At 42.3% G+C, this 18,259-nt stretch overlaps 1 protein-coding gene across 3 annotated transcripts in view; it reads right to left on the bottom strand.

Annotated features, from left to right (window-relative positions):
* The window catches only part of RFFL (ring finger and FYVE like domain containing E3 ubiquitin protein ligase), a 67,372-nt gene that overhangs the window by 36,572 nt on the left and 12,541 nt on the right, over nt 1-18,259 (bottom strand). For 2 of the 3 annotated variants that reach the window (XM_082861205.1, XM_082861208.1), the window contains exon 1: nt 9,427-9,800. The exons of the other annotated variant lie outside the window; for it this stretch is intronic. In XM_082861205.1, coding sequence (XP_082717331.1) covers nt 9,427-9,526 — 100 coding nt within the window. In that variant the 5' untranslated portion in view covers nt 9,527-9,800. Of the gene's footprint in view, nt 1-9,426; nt 9,801-18,259 lie in introns of those variants that run through there. 3 annotated transcript variants of the gene reach the window in all.

Below are 18,259 nucleotides of genomic sequence, written 5' to 3'. Positions count from 1 at the left end.
CCCTTCTGGTGAACACTGTCCCCAATCCAACCTGCTACCAACCTCAGTCTACTTTTCAGCACTGCAAAAGCCTTCAGTTGAGAGACCTGAAGCCTCCACTTCAAGCCAAACTTCCACTGTTTTCAAAGAGGTAGTGGTTCTTCCAAGCCACATTCAGTGTTGGGAATAAACACTGGGCAACGAATATCCCAGTTTTTATGCACAAGTTATTTAGCCTCTTTGGGTCTGCTTTCTCATCTGGAAAATAGGAGGGTTGCACTACCCTAATCTCTAATGTTTCTTCCAGCTGTAGAAGAAATGCAGGAATCCAACAATAACAGTTAGCAGAAGATGCTATGGCTTCCTGCTTTCCTTCACTCAAATAAGATGCCTCTAACATTCCACATCCCGCAGTGTGAATCTACCTTGATTTGCTTCCCAAGCACCCAAGGATTTTTTTTTCCCTTTCCCTTGAAATGTGGATCAGAAAGTTTCCCACTTGAAAGCAATATATTAACAAACCTTGAAGACTCTTCTTTACACGTGGTCTTGTTATTAAGATGGTAATGTAATCCACCACTTGGTTCCCATGCTGGTCATATGATTCCTGGAGTGAATAGACCCACAAAGGATGGAGAAAATTGACCAGCAACATGTGGTGCTCCCTCCCACACAGTGACTGCTAATGGGGAAAGAATGAGGCAAATCTGGGTAAGAAAAGGGAGTGGCGAAGACAAGTTCGATGAGTCAGTGCAAAAAAAGAAATAAGAAAAGAAAAGGAAATGGAAAAGGAAGGAGGGAAGCAAACAAGAGGGAAAAATATCTAAACCAGTGAGTAGAAACTTAAATCTGAAATTCTGTTATCCATTCATCCAATAGCTATCCAATGTCTACTATGTGCAGGGAATGGAACTAGACTCTAGAGGAGATACAAAGGTCAACCAGATAGCTCTGCTCAATGAGTTTATGGTCTAGTAGGAGAGATAAAGGCATGTACACAAACAGTTGAAATATATGGCAGAAAGTGTGCTGTGCCATAAAGGAGACATAAAAGAATCCTCCACTGTGAGACTCAAAGGAGGAAATGATTACTCCCAGTGAGGGATCAGAGAAGGCTTCATAGGAAGAATGACATTTCAAGCCAAAAACACAACAGAAACAAGGGTACACAAGTAGGAAATCAAGGACATATCGTTTCAGTAAGTAACTAGATTTAATTTGAGACATAAGTGGGTATGAAGGGAGAGATGGTAATAATAGTAGCTAACGATCCAGAGAGCCATGGCTAAATTGGATAGCTGGATTGGAGCCAGACTGAGTATTCCAAAATCAGACTCAGAATTTGAACTTAAATCCAGTGGGGAAGGAAGGGGAGCGGGGCAGTGGGGAGGGAGGTTGACAAGTTAGGAGCTGGAGGAATCTCATAACTTAACCCATAAAATTAAGGTAATAAAATCAACACAAAATCAATGTGTGAAGATACACAGAGTCCCTCCAAAGAGATACAATGTCTTCCAAACCAAAAGCAAGAAGAGAAGCAGACAAAAAGGCTTGGATGATGGCATTAATATATTTAAACAAAGAATGTGACCACATCAAAGTGTGGTCAACAAAGAAACTTAGAAAAATGTAGAAAAAATAGAGGGGGCCACATTGACTCCAGAATCACCCAAGGCAGAGAAACACTGCAGAGAGGCGACAAGCCATCTTCTCTGTGATGGGACAAGGTTCCTTCATGAAGCTTAAACGGAAACAGCATATAGTAGCAGTTAGGGGTATATGGGTTCTTGGAGTCAGAGGGACTTGGTTCCAATCTCAGTTCAGCCTCCTACTAGCTTGGACAGAGCCTTGGTTTCCTCATTTGAAAACTGAGGATAATTGTGCCTACTTTGCAGGAGGACCACTGGGAGAATTAAATGTCCTACTGTATGCAAAGCACTTAGTGCAATACCTGGCATACAGCGAGCAATAAATAATCTTAGCCTTGGGCTTCCCTGGTGGCGCAGTGGTTGAGAGTCTGCCTGCCGATGCAGGGGACACGGGTTCGTGCCCCGGTCCAAGAGGATCCCACATGCCGCGGAGCGGCTGGGCCCGTGAGCCATGGCCGCTGAGCCTGTGCGTCCGGAAGCCTGTGCTCCGCAACAGGAGAGGCCACGGCGGTGAGAGGCCCGCGTACCGCAAAAATAAAAAATAATAATCTTAGCCTTTTTGTAACTGTGTTCTCTCCTACCAACTATCCTGTCACATTATTCCATGCTCACGAAAGCAAGCTTGATATTATTAAATTTCATTTTTCAGATCTCTTGATATTTAACAGCAATGTCCTAGCAAAATCCAGGATCCAGACAACAGGAAAGGAATCCACTCTAAAATAAAAATTGGCGTTCCACTCTGAGCACAGTCACTCAAGTCTGAACAAAATCCTGTCTCCAAAAGACTGATCATTTCCAGGTACAAAGCAAAATCCATTAAGAAGAATCAGACCTGAAACATAGTGACCAAAATCCTCAGAGGTCTTCCTGAGAAGCTAGATGGCACCCAGCTGACCAGTCCTACCTGATGCCACCCTCAATCTACAATAAGTCAACCTGGATGATACTTTTCCATACTTCTCCTTACCTTCCACCTCTCTCATACCCTCCAATCATGCACTGTGGTGAAACACTTATTCTCCCTCTCTAACCTTCTAGAGGTCAAAGATGCCATCTTGTCCATCTTTGCATTCTTTTTTGGCCACATCCCAAAATACCGTGCATCAAACAGAACCACCATAAATATTTATCATAAGAATGAATTTCAAACATGACTTTTCTTAACAACACAATCCATTGCGATCTGCCATTGCTGCACCCTGAGGTCCTCTTCTGATTTACTGAATTCTTATTCTACACTTTTCTTCCCCTCCTTTCCTCAATCTCTCCATACCTGAGCTACCAAGTATTACAGAAAAGTCAGAAGACTTTATTTACTGGGTTCCCAACAAATTCATACAACTGGGACCAAGCCATCAATGGGCTCAGAAATTTTTTATTCATCTCTAGTTGATGTCTCATAGCAACTTTCCAAAGAGCAGTGTTGTGCAGGATTTAGGACATAGGGCCTGGAGTTAGACACAACTCAAATTCTTCCTGTGTGATCTCAGTTGAGGTACGTGAGGTACTTAACTTCCTTAAACTTCATCTTCCAAATCTGTACAATGAAGTACCTAACTGAGGTAATTAACAACAGAGTAATAGCTCAAAAAAATTGGAACTGTTACTCTTAAGTAATCTTCCAAACCCTATCCCCTCTTCCACTCCTTCTTTGTCAGATAACTAGAAACCTCCTCTCCTACTTTACCAAAACAATTCAACTGGGCCCTGTCCACTTGAGAGGCAATGGTGGTGCAGTGGGGAACACTGGGGTCAGGAGTCCAGCTGGTGCCACAGACCAGATATGTGACCATGCGCTGATTGTTTCATTTGTGCCTCAGAGTCCTCAATTGCAAAACAGGTATTCTAATCTGTTCCTTGTAGAATCACTGTGAGAATTAAATGGAAAAATATGAAAGAGCAGTAAGCAGAAGAAGAAGGGGAAGAATAAGCGAGGTGATAAGGCTTTCAAGTAAAACAGACCCAGTTTCAAATTCCAGTTCCATCACTTAACTGGTTGTGTGACCTCAGACAAGTTAATTTCTCCAGACCTCAGTTTCTTATCTGTAAAATGGGGGAAAATAACTTCACAGGGTTCTTAACAGGTTTAAAACAATGTGTAGACTAACTGGCATGTTAATTTCCCACCCTTCTCTCTACCTCTTCTTTTCTTTCCATCTCAAAACCTCCCCTTTATTCACAGGGCCAGTAGAATCCACCATTTTTGACCATTAGTTAAAAAAAAAATTAGTACATCTCCAATGTATCTATATTTAACAGCAAATTAGACAAGTACTACTACACAAATATACTGTGTTCTATATAAAGCAGAACACTAAGAAGAAATTTCAAAGGGTAAGATAAAAATACAGAAAAACTTAGCTCTAATAATTCCTTCCCATACCCCAAAGAAAGGTTCCATATGTCCCTAGAATTTGGAAATTCATTTTGGAGGTCACTACACTTTTATGGAAATTGGTTCAAGACAAAGATAAATAGAATAGAGTTGGTATAGCTCCTAGCACAGTGACTGGCACAGAGAAGATGCTCAGTGAACATTGGTCCATTACAGTTTTTAGAAAACCTGCCTCTACACACATACGTCCCTTACAAGTTTGCACAAAGTGAGCTCTCAGCTCAGTCTCCCTTTCTCTTCAATTCCCCCATAGAATAGCTGGTGCTCTACTTCACTTCCATGTCACACACTTGTTCATGAACTGTGCTTCAATCTACTGAAAGCCCTTTCTCCAAGGTCACCAATGATCTTGTGATGGCTAAATGCACGGCTTTTTCCTACATCAAACCTTGACGACCTCCCATATGCCGATGACCTACCTATCTTCTTCCCTTTGATTCCCACTGAAAGTGCAATAGCTTGACTCTCCTTTAAAGACATATTTTCCTCCCTGTCCTTCCCTGGCTCCTCCTTTTGCCCCTTAAATATCTTCTAGGGCCCTGGACTAACCATTCTTCCTTTCCTTCTCTAGTGAATTCTATTGGTTTTACTTTTAAAATATATCCTGCAAACATCCCTCCTATGTCCATGGCCACACCCTGACTTATATGCCATTATCTTTCTCAAAAACTAGAGCAAACACCTCCTTACTGGCCTCCTCTTTGCCACTCTCTTTTCTCCACATAGTAGTCAGGGTAAACTTCTCTTTTAAAAACTATACTCTGCCTGAGTTCCCCGATGGTCCAGTGGTTAGGATTCCAGGCTTTCACTGCTGTGGCCTGGGTTCAATACTTGGTGGGGGAACTGAGATCACGCAAGCCACGTGGCGTGGCCCAAAAAAATACACACACACACACACACACACGCACACTTGTTACTCTCCTGCTTTAAAGCCTTCAGTGGTTTCCCACCATGCCCTTTTGTAAAGCCGAGACTCACTACAGCCCACAAAGGCCCCATGTGATGTGGGCCCTGCCTACCTCTTCTGCTTTACCTCATGCCACACACCCCCATCACCCTCCACCCCCCATTCACCTCACTCGAGGCCCTTGGTGGTCTCCTTTTATTTTGACTTCCTCAAAAAAAAAATCATTTACTGCCCCCGAGGCCTGCACACTTGTGGTTCCTTTCCTGCCAGGAACATCCTCCACAGCTCTTCACAAAGCCAGCTCCTTATCCATCAGACTTCGGCTCACCTTCCCTACAGTGCAGTTGTCTGGCACACAGTGGAAGCTCAGTAAGTATCCATTGAATGAATAGATTCCTCAGTCTTTGGAATCAATCTCAGGCTTCAGTTTTAGTAGTCATTTCCAAATTCCTGCTAGATATCCAGACTTTAAATCTAGCATACCAAAGACACTCAAAACCAAACCCTTCATCTTTCCCCAAACTAGTTTCCTCCAATCTTCTGAAATTATATGAGCAATATAACACACACTTTCTGCTTCAGAAGTATGAATTTCCCATTCGTTTGCTCCACCTGCCCAAAATTCTGATCATCCATTAAAACCGAATTCAGGACTTCTCTGGTGGCACAGTGGTTAAGAATCCACCTGCCAATGCAGGGGACACGGGTTCGTGCCCCAGTCCGGGAAGATCCCACATGCCACGGAGCGGCTGGGCCCGTGAGCCATGGCCGCTGAGCCTGCGCGTCCGGAGCCTGTGCTCCGCGGGGGACAGGCCGTAGCGGTGAGAGGCCCGCGTACCGCAAAAAAAAAAAAAAAAAAAAAAAAAATCACTCCTCCCTCAATTTAAGCCCCATTTCCTCTTAAATCTTTGAAATATAGGAAGACCAATTAATCAAAATCCCCAAGCAAAAACTATTCTATACTCAAAGATGGTAATCAAGCCATCCCTTAGCTTTTCCTTCTCTAGGCTAAAATCTTTCTATTTTTTTTTAAACGTATAACGATAAGGAATTTTTTTTAACTTTTTAATCATCTTTATTCCTCTCTTAAGTATGGGCAGAGCAATATTGGATTCCACATGCCAGTATCTAACAGATGTTATGTCCCAGCCCTTATGGTTCATCTTTCTTATTTTACTTTTATTTAGTTATTTATTTTTGCCACACAGCACAGCATGCGGGATCTTAGTTCCCCAACCAGGAATCGAACCCATGCCCCCAGCAGTGGAAGCACAGAGTCCTAACCACTGGACCGCCAAGGGAATTCCCTGGTTCACCTTTCTATAATCAAATTCCACAGTCCCCAATATGGCATGTTAGCCCCCCAAAAGTTGTGAATTACCCTACAAACTTAATCACTTATTAGAATTAATGTGAAACCCCTTCTTCTTTTAACGCTCACCTTATTCCATTTTGTGATGACTCCCTTCACTCATCAACCTGGTTTGACGCTCCACTATTGAGGTAGATTTTAACAAATTCTAGGTATCTGAAGCACAACAGAAAAGCTTGAGAGGCTGGAGTGGGCATACTATTCATGTCAATCAAGGTCTCCAACCACGGTCAAGGCCTCTCCAAGGCCAAGTAGGCTCTGAGTACCTCTTCCTTCCACCTCGAAGATAAAGTGGCCTTGCAAAAGACAAGACCTTTAGCACCCACCTACTGAGCAAAGGCACCTTTTCTGTAGAACCCAACAAGGTATATTTATCTACAAAGAGACAAACCAGGTGCTTACAGCAGTGTAAAAACATGTTTTCCCTCTGAGTCTTACCAGAATGTATGCTTCAATGTCAGAAGTAGCTTTACAATCACCGATAAAATAGGGATAACAAAACCTACCCAACACAGGGTACTGTAGGTATCAAATAAAATGATACAAGGGAATAATTTTGTAAGGTACTATACTACGTTAGATGATGGTCTAGAACTAGGTTTCAGGAAGTCCTATAAATCTTCAAATTAACTTTGGATGGTTACTTGATGGTTTCAGGTGACATATACAGAATAGGCACCATGGGCTCAAGTTCATCAAACAAGAACAAAAACATGCCATCTAACTAGAAAGCTTATGGATTTTCTAATACTGCCAAGACTAATAAAGATGTTTTGACTAGTGGTTTGACCCTGGAGACCCACTTTAGCCACTGTCTAATGGTGCTGAGCTCTAGGTCAAGGACCAGGTCCAGTGAAGGAATTCAACAGTCTAGTGGAAGAGACAGACACTGCTGTGGAAGTCCAAATAAGGAAGAATAACTACCGGAGGAAGTCAGGGAAGGATTCACATATGAACTAAGACTCCTGGGGATGAGCACTTTGCCTGTCAGAGAGGAGGGGGAACCACCAGGAAACGGCACAGTGTCCTAAAAGGATGTGGTATAACCAGGGACTGGAAAAATGAAGAGTTCAGGGAGGTTGGAGAGGAGAGAAATGGCTGGGAAAAGGAGAGGGAGATAAAATGAGTAACAGGTAAGATAGGGTCAAATTATGAAGGACTTTCCCAATCTAGCTAAGTAGGAAACAGAGAACAAATGGCACTCTGAAACGTTGCGAATGAAGAGATTAGATTTGGCCTTTAGGAACATAACTTTGGCAACAAGAATGAGAGGTTGGAGCAGAGAAGGATCTATGGTGCAGTGACAAAAGCACAATCAAGATTTGATAAGGCTTTGAATCAGAAGTTACAAACTCAAATTCCTGGAGGCAAAGTAGGTCAAAAGTGACATCTTCGTTGTGTAACATCTGGGAGAATGGTGATTATCTGTGATCTTGGAAGAATGCAGGCCCCGCCTAAAAGTCTTCACACATAAAATTTTAAGCCATTGGGCTGGTTAAACAAAATAGTTTTTGACTTATGATAAATTAAAGCAATACAGTGGGAATGAAGAAAAGACACACATCAAACAGTACGCCAATATAATCAAGAGGGTTTAGCAACCACAGACTTATCATATTTAGAGATGTGTGGCATAAAAAGAATGAAGAGGAAGATTTGGTAGATATAATTAACAGAGTTCAAACATACAGCAATACAAGCAGATAACAGATACTGGGTAGGGGAGATAATGACTTGTTATGTACGTGTTGAACTTAAGACAAACCTGGTAGGTTTGTGAAGTTGGACAAAGCTTGTCAAGATTTGTCAAGTTGGAAATAAGGATCTGAAGTTTGGGAGACACAGCTGGGCTGGCAAAACATACTGAGGATGGCTGAATTCATGGACATATTTGAGATCCTTAGAGGAAAGGGCTGGGAAAAGAGTGAAAAGAAACCCAAGACAAAGCCCTGGAGCATCTTGACACTTACGGGATAATCAAAAGAAAATGAGAATAAATAATGGAAGGATACTCTGGAAACTCAGAAGAGACAAGGTGGCCACAAAGCCACAGAGAGAAGGCTGCTGGGGAAAAAAAAAGAATGGTTCAATACTGCCAAATGCTAGGCAGAGATTAAGTAAGATGGAGGCTGAAATCAGGACCAGAATACTGGGCCTGGAAATCAGGAGTTTACTTGTAATCTTTAGGAAAACAGGAATAGGGTAATGGGGGTAGAAGCCAAAATAACAAAGAGCTGCTAAGAGGATCCGAGTTGAGGAAGTACAGTGGAGGCTCGTGCTCATTCTACTCTTACTAAGGACCTACTATGTGCCAAGTACCATGGATATAATTCTAACAAAACAGGTGCTGCTTCTCAATCTAGTCCACGATCGAGGAGACACAGGATGCTCCTGAGTACTCATCCAGTCTTGGTGAGTAAGAAGAGATTTCATGGAAGAAGTGATTTTCAGACTCCAGCCAGTTAAGCCAGTTGGCCAGGTTAAGCTGGGGCAGGGTGTCTCAGAGAAGGCTTGCCTGCGCAAAGGCCTGAAGTAGAGTGAACATGGACCACCTGGGGGTAATTGTAAGGCACAGGAAAGAGCAAACTTTAAAGAGGGTTACTGCCTGGTGCTGAGGCTGAAGATTTCAGAAGTTTAGAGGTGAAGAGCAGGAAGGAGATAGGGCGGCAGTCTGAACAGAATGAGGGAAGGGTCTTCATAACACCTCAGAAACTCACTGGTAAGACAGTGCTTTCTACAATTCAGGAGTCAAAATTATTAAGCAGAAAAGCAAATATGTTTGCTCCTCTCTCTTCCTTTAACAATGGTTTAGTATGACTAAACCATTTCTCACAAGACACAGAAAGAATAGAGACTACAACAGCAAAAGATGGATAAAGCTGTAAACCTGTTTGATTTCTCTAAGGTTTATATAATAAACGGTCTTATTAGGTCCAAAACCACATCCAGATCCCAAAGGAAATGAAAACTTTTCCCCTAACATCCCCTCCAAAGAGTTGAAGGACTTTCAGATACCCAAATTGATAACACGTTGACTCACTTCTAAAGACTAAGGCTCTTCCCAGTTTCTGCATCAGCTCAGTCTAGCTCAAGACACTAAGAAAAAACAGTCTGGGGTTACCTGATTTTGCCTGTTTCAAAACATGGCCAGGGCAGAAAGCAAGCTGCCTCCGGTTCCTGCCGCTGCTGAGGTCCTTGGAGCCGGGTTCAGATGAGATCATCTCAGGAACCAACAGCAGCGGCTTTCAGGCAGTGAATGGTGCTGCCTGGGGACGTATCTTTGGTAAGCAAGATTGCAACAGAGCAGGCGGTTTACCCAGGGCAGTGCTGACTCACGCCAGGCAAAACTCATTTCCCAAACAACTCAGCCTGAGCCAACCGCAATCAACTGCAACCTAGAAAACAAGAGGCACCCCACTGATTTTTCTTTCAAATGGAAAGCTGATTACTGGGGGCAGGTGAACCTCGTTCCCCGGCTGCTGGTCACCCAGAAAAGTTCCAGTGGTCAGTCACCTTCTGAAATATCACCTGAAAACAGCCTGGGGCTCAGGACAGCACGATTACTGAAGGTAGCAGGTCCACGAGCTCTGGAGATTTCCCCAAGAGGCTGATAAAGAAGTCACTTTGCATTTACAAATTAGAACATCTAGGTGAGAGGATGCCCAGTCATGGGGGGACCTGCCCAGTCATGGCTAGCTGGTCAAATCATTACGGTGAATTCTGTCAGCTCTGACCAGGATCACTGTTCTTTTTCCCCACCAGGCTTTCTCTGACCTTTCTGTTTCCTTAGACAACTCATGCTCTCTAATTAACACAGATACATAGGAGGGTTTTCTTTGTTTAATCAGCTGCCACATTCTCTATGCTAAAGCTAAGTTATCCACCATCACACCTACTAGATGTTTAAGGAACATAGGAGTCTGTGAAAATCACATTAACACTTACTTTTGAAAAATCCTTAAATTTATGTCAATTCTCATTTATTGGCCAGCTTATTAAAAAATTGATTCTAGGGCTTCCCTGGTGGCGCAGTGGTTGAGAATCTGCCTGCTAATGCAGGGGACACGGGTTCGAGCCCTGGTCTGGGAAGATCCCACATGCTGCGGAGCAACTAGGCCCGTGGGCCACAACTCCTGAGCCTGCGCGTCTGGAGCCGGTGCTCCGCAACAAGAGAGGCCGCAATAGTGAGAGGCCCGCGCACCGCGATGAAGAGTGGCCCCCGCTTGCCGCAACTGGAGAAAGCCCTCGCACAGAAACGAAGACCCAACACAGCCAAAAAAAAAAAAAAGAATTAATTTTTTTTAAAAAGTAACAAATGTTCAAGTACAATTGGTGTCTTTAAAAAAAAAAAATCGATTCTAGAATGACTGGCTCATCAACAGCTATTAATTATTATTGAATTTGCCCTGACAGGCTAGAACTGACAATGGTGCTAGACAAAGAAAACAAAAGATTAAGTCCTTGCTTCCTCCGTGTTTTCATTCTACAAGAATGAAACTAAAGTTCATATCAGATCCTTCTGTTCCCTGCTCAAAATTTCCCATGGTCATCAGCTATTCCTTAGCATGGGCATTCAAGGCCACCACACCTAGCCTTGTTCATCCTGTCAGGTAGGTCTCTCAAGGCATCAACTCTGGATGTAGCTGCCAATCCAGCCTGTCATTCAATAAATGTTAGGATTCGTTAAAATGTACATGCAGATTGTCAGAATGCAGGTTTAAAAACTATGCTATTTAATTCTATTCCTTTTCACGGGGCTAGTTTAAAAAAAAAGTTATTTTATCCAATTCAATGCCCCTTAATTACATTATTCCAACAGGATAACCACACTGGCCTTTTAGAAGGTTTTATAAAATGTTCCCTCTTTTACTTCCTCCCCTTCAGTGTTTTCCTTTCCAGAAAATAGCTGTGTTTAAAGAAGTTTTCCTACAGTATGTGTTAATTAGTCTTTTTCAAATGACAAAAGCATCTTTAGAACAGTTGATAACCATTATCTCACAGACCACACTTTAAAAAATATTTCTGTAGTTGATGATAAGTCACAAACATCCTAATATAGAGTAACTCTCAAGGTACATACAGTAGAGACAAATACGGAAACAAAAATAGAATACTGTTAAAAGCTTCTGATTCATTCTATATTAGTAAACTTTAAATGAGGAAGAGAAAATCCAGATGGTACTGTGCCCAGGAAGTAAATGTAAATGATGCAAAGCGCAACAGAAGCGTCAGAACTTCCTAATTCTGTTAAGATAAGCACCACTCAGCAGGTGAGGAGGGCAGGCTCAGATTATCGTCTCCCTCTGTGGGATTCTGTACAGTTCCGATCAGTTTCCCCTGAATATAACCATACTCCATCTGAGTTCCTTCTTTTAGCCGGGAAAGGCTGAGGATTACACGTGTAGAGCTCTAAAAAGATGCTAAACTTGAACTAATGGCTTCAGGCACTTGAGCTTTTATAAGGTTATATGAAAACTCCAAGAATATGAGACTGTATGAGAAATAAACAAAATAATTGTGGCTTTGTGCTTAAGTTCCTTCAATATATATATTTTTTAATATATTATTTTAAAACTCAGACAAAGTTAATTCACACCCATAGCTATATAGACTTACTTTTTATGTGTGGTCACAAGAGATATTTAACATGTGTATGTGTGCATGTATGCTTTTGTGTACGAGTATGTATGTGTGTATGTATATATACACACACATCTTGCAAACACCATACCCACTGTTTTACTTCAACAGAAATATGTAATGCCGTTTATAGCCCATATTTGGTTTGTTTTCTGATATTTCTTAACATTTTAAACAACAAGCAGGTGTCAAAAGAAATTAAAATAGTCATTTCTTAGGATTCTGTAGTCTTCCAAATCCATAGAAAAAGATATGGGAGGGAAGCACAATGGGAGCAGATCAAGGAGGTATTTTAGCTTTACCAGTATTTGAATACATTTTACAACAAGGATATATTCAAATATTACTTGGTAATTTAAAATTCAGTTAAAGTTTTAAATGTTCTACTGTTTATAAACTACTTTAACCTTTTCCCCATCTCACTCTTTCCTCTCAACAGCCTCCTTTTACCTGCTTCCCCATTCCTAGCAACCTAAATAATACTGCACATTTCCTCTTTTTAACAAAATTAATCTTACTTATGTCCATATCCTTTTTCTTTCCCCCCACGTCCTTTTTATGATTGAGAAGACAGTGAACTGATAAATCCAAATTTCCAAGAACCAGTGGCTTTCTCACTTTGTTGATAATTAGAGACACTGCTAAATTCTAATCTTGGATGTTCAGGGATCTTATAATTTTTTTTTTTTTTTAAACTAGAGTAGCTACTCTTCAAAAAAGACAATGAATGTCAACCAAGTAGCTATCACCTAATAAATCACAGAAATTAGGCATGAAAAATGAAGTGAACTTTAGGATACTCGAGAATCAACTCTAGAGGTACTTAAGAATCAACAGTGGTGCTTATTGAAAAGGATCACTTCCCAACCCAGTCTCTCAGACACTCTGAATTAGCAGAAGTGGAAGGAGCCCCCAGAATCGGAAATTTTTTTTTTTTTGCCGTACGCGGGCCTCTCACTGCTGTGGCCTCTCCCGTTGCGGAGCACAGGCTCCAGACGCGCAGGCTCAGCGGCCATGGCTCACTGGCCCAGCCGCTCCGCGGCATGTGGGATCTTCCCGGACTAGGGCAGTAACCCATGTCCCCTGCATCGGCAGGCGGACTCTCAACCACTGCGCAACCAGGGAAGCCCCTAGAATCGGAATTTTTAATAAGCATCTCCCTCTCCCAAGTGATTCTGATACAGAGAGGCCTTGGATCATGTTTTGGGAGACAGGTCATAGCTCTGATCTCTAAGCACTGTAAAATGAAAAGTTTTTGTTTGTTTGTTTTTTGGCTGTGTTGGGTCTGTGTTGCTGCGCGCGGAGTTTCTCTAGTTGGGTCAAGTGGGGGCTACTCTTCGTTGCGGTGCGCGGGCTTCTCATTGTGGTGGCTTCACTTGTTGCAGAGCACGGGCTCTAGGCACGCGGGCTTTAGTAGTTGTAGTGCATGGGCTCAGTACTTGTGGCTTGCGGGCTCTAGAGCGCAGGCTCAGTAGTTGTGGTGGGGGCTTAGTTGCTCCGCGGCATGTGGGATCTTCCCAGACGAGGGATCAAACCCGTGTCCCCTGAATTGGTAGGTGGATTCTTAATCACTGTGCCACCAGGGAAGTCCAAAATGAAAAGTTGGGGTTTTTTTCCCCGAAGACCATCAAACTGAACAGTAGTCTCACAGAGCAGGTGTTAGACATTAGTCCCCTCACCCACAAGAACCATCAAGAATATAACAATTGAACTATATTTATTCTGTTGACTGGACCATTATTTTCTTCAAGCCTCCAGAGGCAATTATCCTAACTACTTATCTTAAGGATTTTTGCTGCCACCCACAGTCCTGTTAGACTGAGACATTTTCACACCTGGGATGCAGTAGAAGGGGCTTAACAGAATTTCTATGACTGTGAAAATTGAAGTTCATTTGACTCAACAGAACAGTCAAATAGAACAAAGGAGAAAACCTCCGCAAAGGCACAGCTTGAAAGTAGAGGCTTCTGACTTCCTGATGAGGCAGTTTTGCCCAGAAATTCAAACCATGGGATGCTATATAGCTCATATGTCAAGAGTGCCTAAATGGCAACTTATCACCACAGCATCATCCACCGCAGGCTTACTGTAACATTTGGAAGCACAACCCTGCTGGATAAGATGGCCTCTCCTGGGAGACAGCGGCTGTTGCCATGGCGGGGATCATTCCATCTTGGGGCCAGAAGAACCCAGCAGTCCCTTTAATCTTTAACGAGCCACTTTAGTGTTCAGATATAGGAACCGGCACTGAATGAGGCTCAACCTGCTTCACAGCACTTTGTGGCAAAACCACCCCCGAGCTGCAGGAGGGCATACCAGCCAAGCCGGTCCCCGGAGCTGCAGTTACCAGAATCTGTTCTATAATATAATTTGGGCACTTTATTATCCACTGTGGCATAATACTTCATAGTGCACAAAGGTATCCAATAGCGGACTTCCCTGGTGGTGCAGATGGTTAAGAATCCGCCTGCCAATGCAGGGGACTTGGGTTTGAGCCCTGGTCCGGGAAGATCCCACATGCCGCGGAGCAACTAAGCCCGTGCGCCACAACTACTGAGCCTGCGCTCTAGAGTCCGCGTGCTGCAACTACTGAAGCCCACGCGCCTAGAGCCCATGCTCCGCAACAAGAGAAGCCACCGCAGTGAGAAGCCCACGTACTGCAACGAAGAGTAGCCCCCGCTCGCTGCAACTAGAGAAATCCCGCGTGCAGCAACGAAGACCCAAAGCAGCCAAAAAATAAAAAATAAAATTAATTAAAAAAAAAACAAAAAAAAAGAAGAAAGGTAGCCAACATCAAGGGTACTGCCTACCTCAGGCACAATGAAATACTAGATTAGTAAATGTCAGGAACTGAAAAAGTAACAAGTCCACTTTGAAGGAAAAGGAAGACTCCAAAGCTGACAGGACACAGCCTGATGACCTGATGACAAGATTGGGAGAAAGGAAGTCAGCGACGTGACTAAACTGCTATCTTGGGCAGTTCACTTTAGAAACCTGGCAACGGAAATCTTGGAACCATTCGATGGGTGTGATTTTCTATACAAAGCTATTTCTTCATTTTTCCCCCTGTGCTGCTAATACAGAAGAAGGGCAGGGAAAAGGCCCTTGTCATCCAACTCCATCACCTAAACAACTCCAAGAGCTTCATAATGAAGTAACTGGTAAGCTCATGTTCTATTCCCCAGTAGCCACCCTCTCAGAACAAAGATTCTGTAATTCAACTTTGAAGATTACCTTAATTCATAATTCTTATTTACTCTATAGCTCTAGATTTTTCTCTTCCCCAAATATACACACACATTCTCTCTCTCTCCCTCTCTCTCCCCCCTCCCTGCCCCCTTCTCTTTCTCTGTCTCTCCACCCTCATACTCATGCTCTGCCTCCAATAAGTCAAACTTCCTAAATTTTCACCCTGGTTTCCACTAAAAATGCCACAAGATTAAGTTACCTTCCTTCAGGTCCCCAAGTCTAGGGGGCCTTTGTTGACACGCGTTTCATCTTGATGGGTGATTTCTAGCCATGCAGATAAATTACCTTTTCACCTACAGTTAATCTTCAAACTGGCTTTTGTAGGCTATGGAAATAAAAGGGTAAGACTGCACAGCTTGAATGTCCCATCAAGGTAATCAAAGTAGTGGAAGAGGCAGAGAAGACAGAAGGAGAGATATCAAAATAAAAACTGTGCTGTGCATTTAAGGAGCACTTAAGAAAACACTCCATCTGACTAAGCAGCCAATGAGTAGACAAATACCCAAAGGACTATACATTCTCTAAAGATTACTGTGCTCACAGTTCTTGCTTCCCTCAAGGCTTGCAAGAGATCACATCATAAAGTTAGACTTGCATTATTCATAATAGAGTGGATAGATAGATCCCAACACCCAGAATTCTAAGGATTTACCTGCAAATAAAGGCATAACCTTATTTCAACCCAAACGCATGTAACTAGGAATAAAATACATATTGTTTGGGTCTTTCAATGGTATCTCTCTCATCCCTTTTACAATAGAACAAAAAAGGGTTAGAGAAAGGAACCCAAAGTTTTGTTGCAGGCATTAAACACTTAAAAAAGAATCACAGGGAAAAATGCCCACAATATATTATCCATTAAAAAAAAAAAAAAAGCAGTACAGAACAGCAGGTGGAGAATACAGAATAGCAGGTGGAGAACACACACACACACACACACACACACACACACACACACAGCACACACAGAACATATACATACATATGTATATATACAGAGAGAGAGATACAAAACATATAGTCAAAAAGTCTAGAACCACTTAACAGTGTTACTTTTGGTACGGGTGGAGGTTTACTTTCTGCTTTATATATACACCTTTGTGCTATTTTAGTATTTAAATGAGGAGTATAAGCTAATTAACATTACCAGAAATAAAGTACCTAAGATCACCTGACAAAGAAAATGAAACAGAACAATTTGAACAAGTTCTTAGGGCCATTCTGAGCCAAATTTTCAGCATATTTAAGGCTATATTCACTGAGGCAAACATAAGAATCAACCAGAATTCAGTGTTGGGACAGCATTGTTGGTTCGTTTTTCATCATTCTGAGCCAGAAGCGGTACTGTGCTATGTCCTGCCAGGTTAGGGGGAGACTGAGTCTCATGCTCATGTCCTCACTTCCCCCTGGTTAGTCCTGGTTAGTCTTCTCTCTCTCAGGGACACCAGGGCAGGGGATTAAAAAGCAGGTCAACAGACCACTGAACACTGTAGAGAGAAAGAGCCACATGAAGGGCTAACCACAACTCAAAAATCTTGCTCTTTGTCAGTCAAGTCAGTTTTACAAGTAGTCTGATGAACTTAAAAAACAGATATGCTACTTATTAGAAAAGTTAAAAAAGGGGGACAATACCAAATGCTGATGAGGATGCAGAGAAACTGGATCTCATACACTGCTGGTGGGACAGACTGTAAAATGGTACAGGGCTTGGGAAAATAGTTTGGTGGTTTCTTTAAGAAACTAAAGATACACATACTGTAAGACTGAGCAATTGCATTCCTGGGCACTTAACCCAGAGAAATTAAAACTTGTATCTACACAAATACCTGTACATAAATGTTCATAATGGCTTTATCTGTAACAGCCCCAAACTGAAAACAACCAAAATGCCCTACAATAGGTAAATGGTTAAAAAACTGTGATACAGACACTTCCCTGGTGCCACAGTGGTTAAGACTCTGCACTACCAATGCAGGGGGCCTGGGTTCGATCCCTGGTCAGGGAACTAGATCCCACATGCATGCAACAACTAAGAGTTTGCATGCCACAACTAAGGAGCCCGTGAGCTGCAACTAAGGAGCCTGCCTGTCTCAACAAAGACCCAGCACAACCTAATTAATTAATTAAATAATTAATTAAATTTAAAAACCTGTGATACATCCAAGGCATAGAAAACAAACTTATAGTTAACAAAGGGGAAAGGGGATGGGGGAGAGATAAATTAGGAGTTCGGGATTAGCAGATACAAACTACAAAATATAAAATAGATAAACAACAGGTCCTACTGTATAGTACAAGAAACTATACTAAAGACTTCCTTGGTGGCGTTAGTGGTTAAGAATCCGCCTGCCAATGCAGGGGACACAGGTTCAAGCCCTGGTCCGGGAAGATCCCACATGCCGTGGAGCAACTAAGCACGTGTGCCACAACTACTGAGCCTGTGCTCTAGAGCCCTCGAGCCACAACTACTGAGCCCGCATGCCACAACTACTGAAGCCCACGCACCTAGAGCCCGTCCTCTGCAACAAGAGAAGCCACTGCAATGAGAAGCCTGCGCACCGCAACGAAGAGTAGCCCCTGCTTGCTGCAACTAGAGAAAGCCTGCCCGCAGCAATGAACACCCAATGCAGCCAAAAATTAATTAATTAATTAATTTTGAAAAAAAGAAACTATATTCAATATCTTGCCATGAACAATAATGGAAAAGACTATGAAAAAGTATATATACGAATCTCTTTACTGTACACTAGGAACTAATACAACATTGTAAATCAACTATACTTCAATTAAAAAAACAACTGTGATACATCCATCCATACTATTTATTCTATTTAGTAATAAAAAGCATTATTAAATACATTACTAAATACATCTTGGATGGAGGGCATCATGCTAAGTGAAAAATGCCAACCTCAGAAGGCCACATGTTGTTATGATTCTATTTCCATAACATTTCAAAAAGGACAAAATTATACAGATAGAGAACAGATTACTGGTTGACAAGGATTGGTTGGGGGGAAAGGGATGTATGTGACAATAAATGTGCAATTACAATTACTCATTCA

Source organism: Leucopleurus acutus (assembly GCF_964270905.1).
Source record: "Leucopleurus acutus genome assembly, chromosome: 19".
Lineage (NCBI taxonomy): Eukaryota > Metazoa > Chordata > Mammalia > Artiodactyla > Delphinidae > Leucopleurus > Leucopleurus acutus.
The sequence above is the reverse complement of the archived record's forward strand: the minus strand, read 5'-3'. Positions and strand labels throughout refer to the sequence as shown.